Source organism: Camelus ferus, chromosome 16 (genome assembly GCF_009834535.1).
Source record: "Camelus ferus isolate YT-003-E chromosome 16, BCGSAC_Cfer_1.0, whole genome shotgun sequence".
Lineage (NCBI taxonomy): Eukaryota > Metazoa > Chordata > Mammalia > Artiodactyla > Camelidae > Camelus > Camelus ferus.
The window spans coordinates 48,199,963-48,214,690 of NC_045711.1; the positions used below are offsets into that span (position 1 = coordinate 48,199,963).

At 51.5% G+C, this 14,728-nt stretch overlaps 1 protein-coding gene and 2 non-coding genes across 4 annotated transcripts in view; all 3 read right to left on the bottom strand.

The window, feature by feature from the left end:
• PLXDC1 (plexin domain containing 1) overlaps nt 1-11,547 on the bottom strand; it is a 71,361-nt gene extending 59,814 nt beyond the window's left edge. The window contains exons 1-2 of one of the 2 annotated variants that reach the window (XM_032457903.1): nt 11,235-11,547; nt 3,604-3,782 (exon numbers count right to left, since the gene is read on the bottom strand). In XM_032457903.1, the coding sequence (XP_032313794.1) occupies nt 3,604-3,782; nt 11,235-11,310 (255 nt within the window). In that variant the 5' untranslated portion in view covers nt 11,311-11,547. The remainder of the gene's footprint in view (nt 1-3,603; nt 3,783-11,234) is intronic. The other variant, XM_006176370.3, reaches the window with a different exon arrangement.
• Nucleotides 11,548-13,590: 2,043 nt separating this feature from the next.
• Nucleotides 13,591-13,662, bottom strand: TRNAC-GCA. Its single transcript has one exon. It is a non-coding gene; the product is annotated as a tRNA-Cys (tRNA).
• Nucleotides 13,663-14,277: 615 nt separating this feature from the next.
• Nucleotides 14,278-14,349, bottom strand: TRNAC-GCA. Its single transcript has one exon. It is a non-coding gene; the product is annotated as a tRNA-Cys (tRNA).
• Nucleotides 14,350-14,728: the final 379 nt, after the last annotated feature.

Genomic DNA, 14,728 nt, shown 5'->3' on the forward strand with positions numbered 1-14,728 from the left:
AACTCAGTCATCAAGAGAATGTTTTAATGTCCTAGATTTTTAAATCGAAATGCACGCACAAAAATCCATGGCGAACAAAATTTTAAATAAAGACAGGATCGGTAATGGTACCAAGCCATGTCAGGGGCCCGAGGTAAAAGAAAAAATAAGTCACAGAAATGATGCAGAAAGAGAGAGTTCAGAGCCTGTATCACCCTGCTCCCTCCCTGCCAGGCTGCAGGCTGACCCTGGTCCCTCTCCCACCCACATTGCTACAGCTCTTGTCCAGAAGTCCCTCCTGCAGAAGCAGTCACAGCTCTTGCTGGTTTGGGTAACACCCTCCCTGCCGGCTCAGGCTCACGTGTAGAGGTCTGAGCTGCTCCATGCTGCAGCTTTTCCTAAAGTGCTTCCCCTTCCCCACCCTGCCTACTCCTGTCCTTCCCATGTACAATGTCCCTGCATTAAACTCAGAAAGGAAGAAAGGGAGAAAGGAAGGAAGGAAGGAAGAGAGAGAGAGAGAAAGAGAGAAAGAAAGAGAGAGAAGGAGAGAAAGAAAGAAAGAAAAAGAGAGGAAGGAGAGAAAGAAAGAAAGAAAAAGAGAGGAAGGAGAGAAAGAAAGAAAAAGAGGAAGGAGAGAAAGAAAGAAAAAAGAGAGGAAGGAGAGAAAGAAAGAGGAAGGAAGGAAGAGAAAGAAAGAAAGAAAGAAAGAAAGAAAGAAAGAAAGAAAGAAAGAAAAGAAAGAAAGAAGAAAGAAAGAGAAGAAGGAAGGAAGGAAAGGAAGGAAGGAAAGAAAGAAAGGAAGGAAGAAAGAAAGGAAGAAAGAAAGAAAAAGAAATGATGCAGGAAAAAAATATTAAAAATTCTAAAAATATCCTTAGAGAGAGATGATATTACATCCATGACACAAGAATAATAGGAGAATTTTTAAGAAAAGACATAATTAGGATACAATAAATAGCTCTTGGAAATGAAAAAACGATAGAAAAAAATTAGTAACATTAAGAAAATAAGGTTGAGAACATCTCCCAGAAACTGGACCAACAGCAACATGCAAATTAACAAGTAGACGACAGAAAATGCAAAGGGCGGGCAACAGAAGAGAGGAGAACGTTGGGGATCAATCCCTGAGGTGGACATTTAATCAAGGGGTCTTGTAGAAAGAAGAGACTGTGTAGAAAGAAGATGATCAAAACAATAAAACAAGATTTTCCAGAACTGGTGACTATGTCTCTGGGTTGAAACAGTCCATCAAGTGTCCAGCGCAGCGAGAAGGAGCCAAAACAGGCACATTGCGGCACCCTCAGCATGCTGGGGTTAAGGGAACACCCTGAACAGCTTCCGGGGGCAGAGGGAAAGCAGGTGTCAACAAAGATCGAGCATAAGCATGACATCAAACCTCTCAATGGTGACGTCAGAAGCCAGAGACCATGTGAGATGCCTGCAAACTTGTGAAGGAAAACTTTTTAATCTAGAATTCTCCGTTCAGCCAAACCATCAATCAAGTGTGAGGATAGCATAAAGGCATTGTCAGTGCAAGTTCTTAAAAGAATTTTTCTTCTTCTGTAACTTTTCTCAGGAAGCTAAACAAACAAGAGAGTGAAGTGGGAAAGAGAAGACACAGGGTCAGAGAACAGAGTGCCCAACAAGGAGAGACAAGGGGGTTCCCAGGTGGAGAAGGAGGTCCCAGGATGGCTGTGGGCAGGTGGGCGAGCATCTGGTCCCGGTTGGAGCAGGATGATGGGAGAGAGGTTTCAGGGGGGTGGGGGGAGGGGGCGGGGGAAAGAACTGACAGGGGTGTGAGTACAGCTCAGTGGTAGAGCACATGCTTAGCAGGCAGGAGGTCCTGGGCTCAATCCGCAGTACCTCCACTTAAAAAACAAAGAAACCTAATTACCCCCTCCAACAAAAATTAATTTAAAATAATAAAATGAATTTTTTAAAAAACTGACAGGTTTGACCACACCAAAAATTATATTCGATGCCAACGGATATATAAGAATATAGGGACAAATTAGCAGTCTGGAATTAGCAGATACAAACTACTACATATAAAATAGATAAACAACAAGGTCCTACTCTATAGCACAGGGAACTACATTCAAGAGCTTGTAATAACGTATAATGGAAAAGAATATGAAAAAGAATATACATGTATAACTGACTCACTGTGCTGTACACCAGAAACTAACACAACATTGTAAATCAACTACACTTCAACTGAAAATAAATAAGAAGAAAAAAATAAAATAAACAAATAATTTTTTTTAAAAGAATATACAGCCATGGTAAGTACAGAAAACTAAGCAAGGGGTGGGGGGCAGGAAAAACAAAAATGATGCAAGAAAGTAAACAATGATGCTATTTTCATTGGATTAGTGGTGAATAATATTTACATGATTGTAAAGATAAAAAGCAGAGCATATGGATTTAACAATAATATTAAAAATGTTAAATGATGCTTATGGGCGTATATAAAAGGCACATTTTCATCTACACAACAGGCAATCAACAGATAATGTCTAAACAGATTTTTTTAAGAGGCAGCAGTGTAAGCAAATTACTTAGGAATGTGGAGGTACCGCCAGGACAAAGGCCCAATGTGGCGCCTTGGGGCGGGGGGCAGGTCTGGTGGTGGGGGGCTGACTGCTGTGTTTTGTTTTCCGATTTTAGCACTATTTGACCTTTTTGACTCTCCGCATGCACTTCTTTGATTTAAAAATTAGTTATTAAAACATAAAGTAAAGAAACGCCAAGAAGCACAACCTCTTGTTGCTTCTCTTTTCACAGTTTTTCTGCATCCTGAGAATCCACCCACTTCACACACAGGTGCCTACACACACGGCCACGGGCCCACTCATACTCATACAGTCACACACACACACACACACACACACACACACTCATCCCCAGACACTCAGAAGCAGCCCACAGTGACAGGCACACAGGCCAATATAGTTAATATACAATGACCCTCAGACACCTGATTACAGGTGCTCCCACAGACACACAGAGGCCCCCATCAGCCTCCCAGGGGGCTGGCTGGAGGGCGGGGCCGGCACCGCCAGGTCACCACTTCCTCCCACTTCCTCCCACTTCCTCCCTGCGTGGCCACCCCCAGAGCTGCCCCAGGCAGAGAAGGTTTTCTCCCAGAGCATCACCCTAATTGCCTCCCTACTCAGAGTGACCTGCCCTGCCCTGAGCAGCTAGAGCTACTGTGCCATAGCCCATTGTCTATAGATGGTGCAGAAATGAGGTAGGGGAGGGGTGGAGTTGGCAGCTGGATGTGACTAATAACACCACCTTCATTCAGGTTTTAGTGGAGGCCCTAAGAAGTGCAAGAGTCCTGTGTCAGGAATCCTGTGGACATGCTGTGCACCCTTGAGCAAGTCACTTCACCTCTCTGGGTCCACAAGGAAGTAGGCAGCCTATGAAGCTCTGAGACGCTGAAATTTTATGACCCAGGCTGGGCCCCACTTTCACCCCTCCCCTGGGATCCCTCTCTTCATGCTGATCTCCAGGGCCAACCCCCAGTGGATGCACTTGTGTCTCTGATAAGCGTACCCAGGGCACCTGGGGAGCCCCCACCGCCACTTCCCTCCCCCTTCACGTTCCTCCAGCACTTACCACCACCCTGGTCCCGTTATCCGGCAGTGTGTCAATGGCCAGGGTGCCCCCACCCAGGTCCTGGCTCAGCTGAGTTCTGTTCGGCTCCAACACCTGCCCAGGGCTCTCTCGGGCTCTCCGATTCCAGCCCTGCGTGGTCCCCTTGGCGGCCCATCCAGAGCCTCGGCCTGCATCCTGACCTGGGAGAAGGGGACAGAAAGCTGAGGCCTGGCAGTCAGAGTGAAGGTCCAGAAGGGGGACCAGCCCTCTTACTCTGCAGAAGCCCTGACCCCAAGCCATCATTGACTTGGGAGACATTGGCTCCCAGGGCAGGAGATACCCAGCATGCACTGAGCTCCACTCCACGTGCTTTGTACACACACCTTTAGTCCTCACTCCAGCCCTCCACAGTAGATATGATACTCTCTGTTTTGCAAGCAGGGATCAGCAGCTCATAGAGGTTAAAGAAGATCACACAGTGGGTTAGGGATGGAGATAAGTTTCAAACCCAGGCTGATCTGCCCCCTAAGGGGTGATTCTTCTCAACCTCAGCTGCACCCTGGAATCATCTGGGGAGCTTTAAAAATTCCTGATGTCTGGGTTCCAACCCAGAGATTCTGACATAATTGGCCTGTGATGTGGCCTGTGCGTTAGGATTCTTAAATGATCCCCAGGGGAGCTTTTGAGAAACTCTGGACCTAACAAGGGCAGACAAGGGTGAGAACAACTGCTCTGGGACATTCCAAACCAGCTCCCTACTTCTCTGCTAGAAATGGCACATAATCTCACCTTCCAGGGGACTCTAGGGACGAGAAGCCAGAGAGCAGAGTTCTTTCAGTTCAGGGCTTCTCAACCTTGGTACTACTGACATTTTGGACTGGATAATTCTATCTTGTGGGGGGCTGTTCTGTGCATCACAGGATTTTTAAGCAGCATCTGGCCTCTACCCACTAGATGGCCAGTAGCACCTCCTTCACCAGGTTGTGACAGTTGAAGATCTCTCCACAGTGGGGACCACTGTTTAGTCTTATCACTACCTTCAAACACCTTGGGCAAGTTACTTTTCCCATAAAACAAGGAGCTTAGACACCATCAAGGGTGGCAAGTAGGTTTCATCTCAAAAACCATCTCCAATCGATTAGTGACAGCCAAGAGGGCTCTAATTAAGAATTCTACTGGGGAGGGAAATAGCTCCATGGAAGAGTGCATGCTTAGCATGCACGAGGTCCTAGGTTCAATCCCCAGTACCTCCATTAAAAAAAAAATTCTGAGAAAAGGTTGTCAGATCAATTAACAATGCCTGGGGGAGATCAGTTAGCAATGTCTGTCCCAGCACAGGATGGGAGAGTGTTCCTCACTTAGATGGCCTCTCCAGTTCCCTGTAGGTTGTCAAAGTTTTTTCTAAATGACACAGAAACCATGCTTTTCCGTTTCAGAAAGATTTATTCCCCCAAAGATAAGTCTTACACCATCTCTCCAGTTGCCACACCTGCTATGGACGTGTACGTGGGACACAGATCACCAGATGGGTGGATCTGCTAGTCCCTGTGATCTTCATTCATTTCAGGCCTGCTCTGCGTCAGATGCGCTTTTCCACCTCTGCCTGCCCCACCCACTCCCCAGAGCTCCTGGCTGTAGCCCTCTCTCCTAGAGCATCTGCTGGCAATCTAAGTATATGTCTGTCTCCCTGGTAGACTTGAGATCCCCCAGGACTCTCCCACCTTCTGCAGATATGTATCCTCGGGCCCTGGCAAACAGTAGGTGCTCAGTCACTGCATAATTGAGACCACGATACTGGAGGTAACTTGGGAGCCAGCAAGGATAGAGGCTGAGACAAGCCTTGGCCAGGACCAGGCCTGGGGCTGAGGCCAGGACTCCTTGCTGTGGGGCTCTGGTTTGTCATTAGACATTTTATCCAATTAAGTCATTCTTGGCTGCTGGTGGCTGCTGGACCCTTGCCGGCCCCCTCTTTCATTTCTCTGCCCCTAATCGCAACCAGATGCTCTGGAGAAGATGAGGAGATGGTGGTCTCCAGACCCCTTCCCCAAGATGCCCACTGGCTGAGATGGACCTGAGCCTGGTGCTGGGAAGGCAGCCTGCCCGTGGCCCAGACCCCAAGCCAGGGCTATCTTGCCTATCTCGGGTGAGGCCTATAGCTGCCTCTGGAGACAGAACTGTTTGTGCTGGGCTGGTCTCCCCAGCTCCCTGGGTCCTCCTGCAAGCAGCCCTCAGGCCTGGGCAGAAGCCAGAACAGGAAAGGAGTGTATGCAGAGCAAGTGGAGGAACTCAGCTGGCCCGGAAAGGGATGCTGGGGATTTACAGGCATCACCGTCCTGCAACGGAGACAGGAGGGTGCCTGGATGGAGCAGGTCCCAGCCAGAGATGAGATCAGGGAAGGCACACCTGCCACCCACAAGCTGTGTGACCTTGGACCCATAAGTTTACCTCACTAAGCCTCAGTTTCCTCATCACTAAAATGGGGGTGACAATCATGCCAATGGCACAGGCCACCCTGAGCATCAGGTAAAAAACCGACACAAAAGAGTTTTATAAATAGAGAAGCTCTGGGCCAGAAGCAGAGGCAAAGAGTTTAGGAAAGAGAGAGGGGCAAGGGACAGAGAGGGAGGTCGCCAAGAACCCTGCCCTACCCCAGCCTAACCCCGAATCTTGCCCTCCCCACTCACACCACATCTGTCTCCCTGATGCCCCGCCCCCTCCCAGTTGGCTAGGACTGGACATCACCCCCGCAGCCTGCAGAAGCAGCCAACACATCTGGTTGCTCACGTGCGTGTGTAGGGGCCCACGTGCACACACACAGCTTGTCCTGGAGGCCTGGGCCCTCCTCCTGCGGGCTCACACACGTTACACACATGTTACCTATCCAACCTGAGGCCACCCCCTGCTCGACCCTCTGCCTTGCATTGGAGAGCTCCCTCTTCCCATGCCTCTGCATGTGGGTGCACCCGCCTGTGAGTGATGGCAAGAAGCTTCCAGAATACACGCAATTCATATATTCATCCACTCAACCGCCCGTGGCCCCAAGTAGCATGCAGTCTGGTGGGATGTCAGGATAGTCAGAATAATAATAAAAATAATAGCTAACTTTTAGAGAAGGCTGACTCTGTGCTGGCAGTATTCCAAGTGCCCTAAACTCATTAACTCATTTAATTCCCACAATCACCCCATGAAAGAGGTGGTAGTTTTTAGATGTGTTATAAACAGGGCAGCTGAGGCACAAGGACATTAAGGAATCTCCCCCAGGTCATACAACGAGTCCATGACAGAATGTGCACTCAGGCAGGCTGGCTTCAGGCTCTGCTCAGACCACAGAAAGTGCAAGCAGAGGAGATGGACAAAGGCAGGCTGTTCCCTGAGGTGCAGCGGCATCCCCAGGGCTGGATGTTTGGAGCTGCCCTGGCAGACTGTACCCCCCGGGATGCAAGGGGATGGCCCAGTGGTAGTGCCCCAGCCCTCTTCACGTGCCACTGTCTGATCCAGGGCAAAAAGCAATGGGCTGATTTAGGAGGCCTGGTCATGCCACCTCCGTGCCTGGGCCAAGCCACTTTCATCCTAACCATCACCTGAGTTTGCCAGTCCAGCCCCATGGCCATGGCTCAGTCCCGGCCACCACTGCCTCTTTCCTGATGGCTACTTCAGCTTCCACCCTTAATGCCCTTGGGCTAGTCTCCCACATGCCTGCCGGAGCATTTTGTCCAGAGGACAAACTTCATTTTATCTCCCTCATGCTTCCCTCTCACCATGACTCCTGGGCTAAAAGCCCAGCTCCTCCATTCAGCATCTGAGGCCTTTTGTGACCAGATCCCTGCTGGCTTCTCCAGCCTCCTGTCTCCCTAAAGCTGTCTCCAGGACCATAAATAAATCACTCTCCTGATGAACTCCTGCGCATCCTTCAAGTCACATGAGATGTCACTTCTTCCCAGAGTCTCCTCTGACATTCTCCCCTGCCCCCTAAATGCTACCTGCGCAGTCTCAGCCCTGATGCCAACACAGCAATGCACCCTGTGCAACCACAGGCTCAGATGCCTGATGCAGAGCTCATCAAGCAGATAGAAGGACGGAAGGCAGGCATCTTTAAATGTCTTGAGTATCTGAGACCCACAGGCCTGAGAAGATCCTTCCCTTGGGGCACAGCCTCACCAGAAATCCTCACTGAAGTATCACACAATAAAAGCGCAGATTTGAAGTCAGACAAGCTCGATAATGAACCCTGAATTGACTGCTTACTGACTACAATGTTAGATAAATTGCATAGTCTCACTACGCCTCAGTTTCCCCATCTGTAAAATGGGAATAATACAACCTACACTTGGCAAGTCAGTTTGAGCATTTAACAAAATAATTTGCACAAACACACCCAGCAAAGTATACCTGCCTTCCAGGGGTTTCACAAGAGGACTGACTTTCTGAGCGGCCCAGGAAGGGCTCCAGACTCTAAGCTGAAATCCTGCTTCTCAGTTACAAAGCCCCCCAGCTGTACCCTCTCCCCTCCTGCTGGCAGGCAGGAGCCCACTGAGGACCCTGATCTGGGGAGAGTGAGGGAGGCATGAGGAAGGGACAGGGAGGGATGGCCGGTAGCTCAAAAGAAAAGTGGAGCCGAAAGGAGAAAAGAAGAATTTGAGTTTCTTTCAAAGGGACAGTCTGGGGTCTGTGATCCCCTCTGATTCATTCACTCATTTAATACACGTTTATTGAGACCCTGCTGTGTGCCAGGCACAGTGCTGGGGCAGCAGCAGTGAACAGGCAGACACAACCCCTGTGTCTATGAAGAGTCTAGTTGGGAAAGACACACACTAAACAAATGACGTGGCAGATCAGACCAGTGAGACGGGCTATGAAGGAAACACACGGAGGAAAAGGGTGGGGTGGTTGCTACACTGGACAGAACCATCAGGGTGAGCGTCTCTGAGAGGTGGCCCTTGAGCTGACAAAGACCTGGATGAAGAGAACTTAATTCCCCGAAGATCCGAGGTGGCAGAGCCCGTGTGTTGGGGGACCGACCTTGGCAGAGTGAGAACAGGAGTGGGGGCGGGGATGGGCCGTCCGACGGCCACCGTGAGAAGTTTGGATTTTAGTCTTGGTTTGTTTGGAGCTCCCTGGTGGGCAAGGAGGAGGCTGGAAGCAGAGTCATGGATACCAGGGGCCCTAGAGGCAATCTGGTCCAAAGCCCATTTTATAGATGGGATAACCAAGGCTCAGAGAAAGGAGGAAGTTTTCAGGGTCACCAGGGGTTAATGCTGGGCCTGGTCTCCTGACTTTCAGGCCAGGACGTCATCTGGAGCTGCCTTTTCCTTCTCTGTCTGCTTTAGTCACTTCTGGACCAGACCCTCAGTGCCCCTGGCCCCACTGCCCCTGTGCACTCCAGTATCTTCCTGTCTGTCCATCTGTCTGTCTGTCAGCCTCTGCTGGTCTCCTCCACCACCTGACGATGTCTTTGGGTCACTCATCTTTCTCCTGTTCCTGTTCTAATGATAAATGAAGTTCCAAGTCTCCACTAAACAAGCCAATTCATGGAGAGGGAGGGGAGATCTTAGCTCCTTTCTGAGCCCCTCCCTGCCACCCACCACAGCCCAGAGGACTTGGAGCCCTGGGGCTGGATGGTGGCACCCTTCTGGTCCAGCTCCCATCTGCCCTTTCACTGGTCACCAGGGCTCCAGCACCGATGGGAGCCAGGCTATTCCTCTTTGGCAGCCCTCCCCGGAATGTCCCACCCCCACATCTCTTCTCCCCAGAAGATACCCCCACACAGGGTCCCCCTCAAATCTGGCCTGGCCTGGAGAAAAAAGCCCTGAACTGAAAGTCAACAGCTTCCCCCTCTGGCTTCCTGAAGCTTCTTTAGGTCTAACCAACCTCTCCTGCTGCAGAGAAAGTCCATTTCTCCTGGCTGACTCCCGGTCAAAAGCAAGAAGACAGGATGTCCTCTACTTAGAGATGTGATTCAAGTCTCTACCGGCCTCCTCTTTTTGGCTTCCCCAGGAATCTACTATTCCAACCCAACTCTGAAGAGGCAGTCCTCAGCCAGGCCTGGGTCTGGCCACCATCCCCCAGCACATCCTTGCTCCTACCAATGCCCCCTTTCCCAACCCTCTCCATGGTTCTCCCAACTCAGTCAGGTTCAGAGCCCTCCCTCAGCAACCCAGGTACATTCTGAGGTCAGAAGTTCCCACAGGCTGGGGCTGCAAAGGACCTCCAAAGTTGACCTGTCCAACCTATTCCTTTTTATACTAATATTTTTTACATTTTCAATTACTCCATACACATAGTAACAAATCTGAAAAGGAAAGATAATCTTAAAAAAACAAAAAAGATCTCTCATAATCCCACCACCAAGAGTCAAAGATTTTGCCCACAGCCTCACTTTATAAGTGAGGAAATAGACCCAGAGAAGGAAAGTAACTTGTTCAAGGTCACACAGCAAGTGAGATGCTGGGACTAGAGGCCAAGTCTCTGGCCACTCTCTGTGTAGTCTCTCTGGTGTGCATCTTGTCACATCAGCTTCCACTGCCCTCTGACCACAACCTCCTCCTCAACAGGGACCCAGACCTGTCTCAGCTACATTCAGGGACCATTAAAATGAAGAACGCTGTCAAAGATGCTTTGCCTGATGCTAGCACACCCCTGAGACACAGCAGCCCGACCACAGCACCCCTCTCACCAGCACCCTCCACCTGCTCCATCCCATCCGAGGGACAGCTATGCCAGTGAGGCCTAGAGCTCTGTCTTCCCAATTCTCTCCGTCAAGGGGCTTGGCTGCAATTACCCACCTCTCCAACCCCTGAAAAGGTCTGGGTACATGAGGAGAAAAGAGGAGAATGTAAAATTACTTGTTGAAAAATGGTTCTCCTTTTATAAAGGAAGGACTCAGGGTAGATCTCAGAAAGGACTTCCAGGTAGGAGAGCCAATTGTAGAGAACTGCTGTAGGAGGAGTGCGCAGGATAGGAAACACCCCTCCCATCCCCATCTAGGGCCAGAGCAACTGAAGGCCAAGGACCACCAGGGCAGAGCTGGAGTCACAGGAGGACCCTGGAGGCTGGGGGTGTCAAGAGAGCAGCAAGTTGCTTCTTTCTGGGTCCAGGGCTGCTCTCCAAGTACAAAATAGAGAGAGGAAGGCGTTAGGCCCTTACTTTCCTTGGAGGAGAAATGCTAGGTCTTCTCCATGCCCCTGGTTTTCCCACCCAGCCCCCAGCCAGGCTCAGCTTGGGAGTAGGGGCAGGAAAGAGAAATAGGAGGCAAAGCTAGGGCAGGAGACACCCCAGTCCCGCATCTCATCAGATTTCAGCCTCACCCGGTGTGACCAGGGGTCCCTCTGACTCTCCAACTGTTCCCTTTGGGGCCAGAGCCCACTGCCTATGGATCCCCCTCTATTGAGGTCCCTCCAGTGTCCTTCCAAGAGGGAAGGAAAGATGGGGCATCAGTGTCTGATGCCTCCACCCTCACTCCTACACCCTGAATGTTTAGGAAAGTGGGGTCCCTGTCCACCTGCCACAGTCCACAGGGCTCCTGGCCTCCCGCGGACTTCCCCCATCTCCGCATTCCGGACATCCCCAGCCTGCGGGTACCAGCCCATGCCCACGCCTGCCTGCCTGCCGCTCCCCGCTCCCGGCCCACCCCGGCCAACTCCAGCCAGTCCTACCTGCTCCGGGCTCGGGGCTTAGCGCCCGGGCAGCCTCCCTGAGCACCAGCACGAGGAGCCAGAGCTCGGCCCGCATGGCGGGGGCCAGGACCCGCCCCCGGCCTGCTGCTGCCCCGGCCCGGGCTCGGGCGGCGCGGTCCCCGGGGCTGGCGGGCGGAGGGGTGGGCGGCGGAGCGCGGGGCGGACGAGCGGCGAGAGCGGCGGAGCGCCAGCGGGCGGCGAGCGAGCTGAGCGGCCTCCCGGAGCGGGGACGGGGGAGGGGGCGGGGCGGGGGGGGCGCGGCGCCTCCGGAGCTCGCCCCGAGTCTTCCCCGAGCCCTCCCCGCCCTGCCCGAGCGCTCCCAGAGAGCTCCTGCGGCCGCTCCCAGGGCGGGGGTGGGGGGGCCCCTGCGGGCGGCGGAGGGGACCACTCGGGGGTACCCTTGGGCTGGGAGAACCCCGGAAGAGTGTCAGCTGCCCCTACAGCGCACCTTAACTCCTGCCTCCCTTTCCCTACTCCACTCCCCGGGGGAAAGCAGTGGATAGACGGTTCGAGGGGCCAGAACCCAGGAAGCGATCAGCGCCCCTTCCTCAGACCATGGGCCCCTACCATTCACCCCCGACCCAGCCCCACTAGGCTTCCCGACTTTCTGAGCTGTTCCTCAGAGTTGTGTGGATTTCTGATGCCCACCCCCACCCCAGGGATCTCCCCTTACAGCAGAGGCCTGAATTCCACCCCCTCCCATGGCTCCCCTGCGCTTTATCCCATCCCCATCCCCCCAGTGCCAACAACGTCTTGCCCTCCCCGCCAGCAGACATGGAGGGTGGAGGGGGCCTGGCTCACCCATACTTTGAAATAACCTGGACCTCTCCCCACCCACAGAAGGTAACCGAGGCCACCCTCCTCTCTGGGGACTTAAGGCTTCCTCAGGGCCCGACCCAGTCAATCTTCAAAGCCAGCACCAGAGCAAGAAAACGTCTCACCCCACCTGCCACCACCTTTTAAAAGGCTCTGGGGATAGAATACTTTTTTTTTCCCCTACCGGAACAGAATAAAAATACCCGCAATTTAGACGAGTTAATAGACAGCAGGGAATCAGGTCAGGACACTTTCGTGCCTCTTCCCTCCCCGACCTACTTCGTGCGATGGCGAGGAGCTGGAGCACTGGATGGTGGGAGACTGAGGGGTCAGGGGCACCCTGACATATACGGGGCTGGGGTGTAGGGGCTGGAAAACGCAGAGACAAGCGCCATTGAGGGAATCCCCCCGCCCCTCAAGAAGACGGTATGCCTGGGGACAGGAGAAGGAACAGTGTGGAGAGGCAGGTTCCCTGGCACTGAGGCCAAAGAGGTGACCTGAGAAGGAAACAAGACCTGAAGATTCTCTAATCGTTCAGAATCCCAGTTCCTCCTTCTTCAGGACCTAGGGTCCCAGAAACGACCTTATCCAGACCTAAGCGCTCCACTCACTTACCATGGAACAAAGCAAGGCGTTTCTGTAAGTTCTTCTTGTTGTCTAATTTAAATTCTGATTTTGCCGACTCTGAGGATAAGACTGCTTCTTCCAGCTACGGCTTCTTGCTGCCCTCTAGTGGCCACATGACGAGACCCAACGCTCACGCTTTTCTGTTTTCGCTCACTTTTCCGGACCCACCTCCTTCGCACTGCCCACGACCTCCCGCTAGAGTCAGGCGGGTTCACCTCTCTTCGCCCCTACCTTCCGAGAGGTCCCAGGACGGAATTCTAGCTCCGGCACCGATTTCTTTGTACATTCACCTGTGCCCCACGATCTGCTTTAAAAGATCTCTTATAAGGACTCAGGCTGAAAAAACAACTTGGAAATAATTAGAAGCAAATGACATGTAAATTTTTAAATATGTAAGCCTCTAGAACATGAATGTGTATCAGAATCATCTGGAGGGCTTATTACAACGGGAATTTCTGGCGGCCACCCCCAAGTTTCTAATTCAGTAGTTTTCTTTTAACTGAATTTAACTTACAATGTGTCAATTGCTGGTGTACAGCACAATGTCCCAGTCTTGAATATACATACATATATTCGTTTTCATATTTTTTTCCATTAAAGATTATTCTAAGATATTGAGCATAGTTCCCTGTGCTAATTCAGTAGTTCTTAAATGGGGCCGAGAATCCGCATTTCTAACACGTTCCCAGGTGGTGGTGCTGTTTCCAGTACCACATGTTGAGAGGCATTGCTCTAGAATTCCCGTGTTTTGTACTCGCTCACCGCTCCTTATTTGCCCAAAATAGAGGTGGCGAAGGAAATGTCAACATAAAATTATGGAAGCAAAAAGAAAAAGCTTTTAAAGAAAGATGTTGCTCTAGACGCGAAATTTCATGCCCTAAAAGGGAAAACAAGGGGGCACCCGGATTTGAACCGGGGACCTCTTGATCTGCAGTCAAATGCTCTACCACTGAGCTATACCCCCTCTGCCGGCGATCTTGCGCCGGTGACTTCTTAGTGCTATCCGGCGCAGGCGCCCTGATGTGCTCAGGAACAGATGTTCAACGTTTACAAGAAATAGAAAGGATATAAATCTCAAGTGATTATTCATCTGGACGCAGGGTTTGTTTCCTGAAGCTCTGTAACTAAGGAATTCTAATGATTAAGAAAAATGCAGTTTGAGAATGTGGGAGGGAAAGTCCCTCGAGATTTCTCACTTCAGGGCCCAGGTTCCCTTCCGTCCTGCAAAAGTCCCCGTAGCGTTTCTCTAGGTGCCTATGTCTCCCTCCTACACGCTCACGCGGACTCCTCCATGCCTTGCTTCCCCAGCCCTTAGAAACTCCTTTCCTCCGGACAGCAGTCGAAGTCCCCGGGCAGGCCGACCTGGGGGTGCTCTCGCCTCCGCCCTACCGTTACGAGAATGGGCCGACTGTACAATCCATCAAGAGGCTGGAGGCGTGGTCTGGCAGGGCCCGGACCTCCTCTCTCACCCGCTCGCAAAAGAGGTCACGCAGTGCCCAAGGATCGTTTCATTTTCTCCTATGAGACCTTCCGTAGGTGGACTGCTTGACTAAGAAAACGCGAAAAGTCTACGGTAAAGAGGGGGCACCCGGATTTGAACCGGGGACCTCTTGATCTGCAGTCAAATGCTCTACCACTGAGCTATACCCCCGCCACGTCCTGGCTGGTCGGTTAGAGTAAGTTTCCATGGAATAAGGGACTAATACCTTTCATCTATTATTTCGGTTGGAAGGTAATCTAATGGAAAGAACGTAGAATCCGAGTAGGGGTGTTTAGAATTCCTGAGTTCTTCCTCCAAATCATGCCTTATGGAAATCACAAGTTTAAGAAATCCTGGGCTTCTTATATGTGTGTCCAGACTCTCACAGAGGTGTCCACTACCTGACTTGGGAGGTTCAGTGACCTCAGGATTATTCCAGGTCTTCTGGGGTAACAGCACTACTCCCTGTACACAGATGGGCAGCCTGGGTTTCCATCCTGTTTCCAGCTTTACCTAGATGGGACTCCTGGGTTTTTCTCTCTCTTAGGGG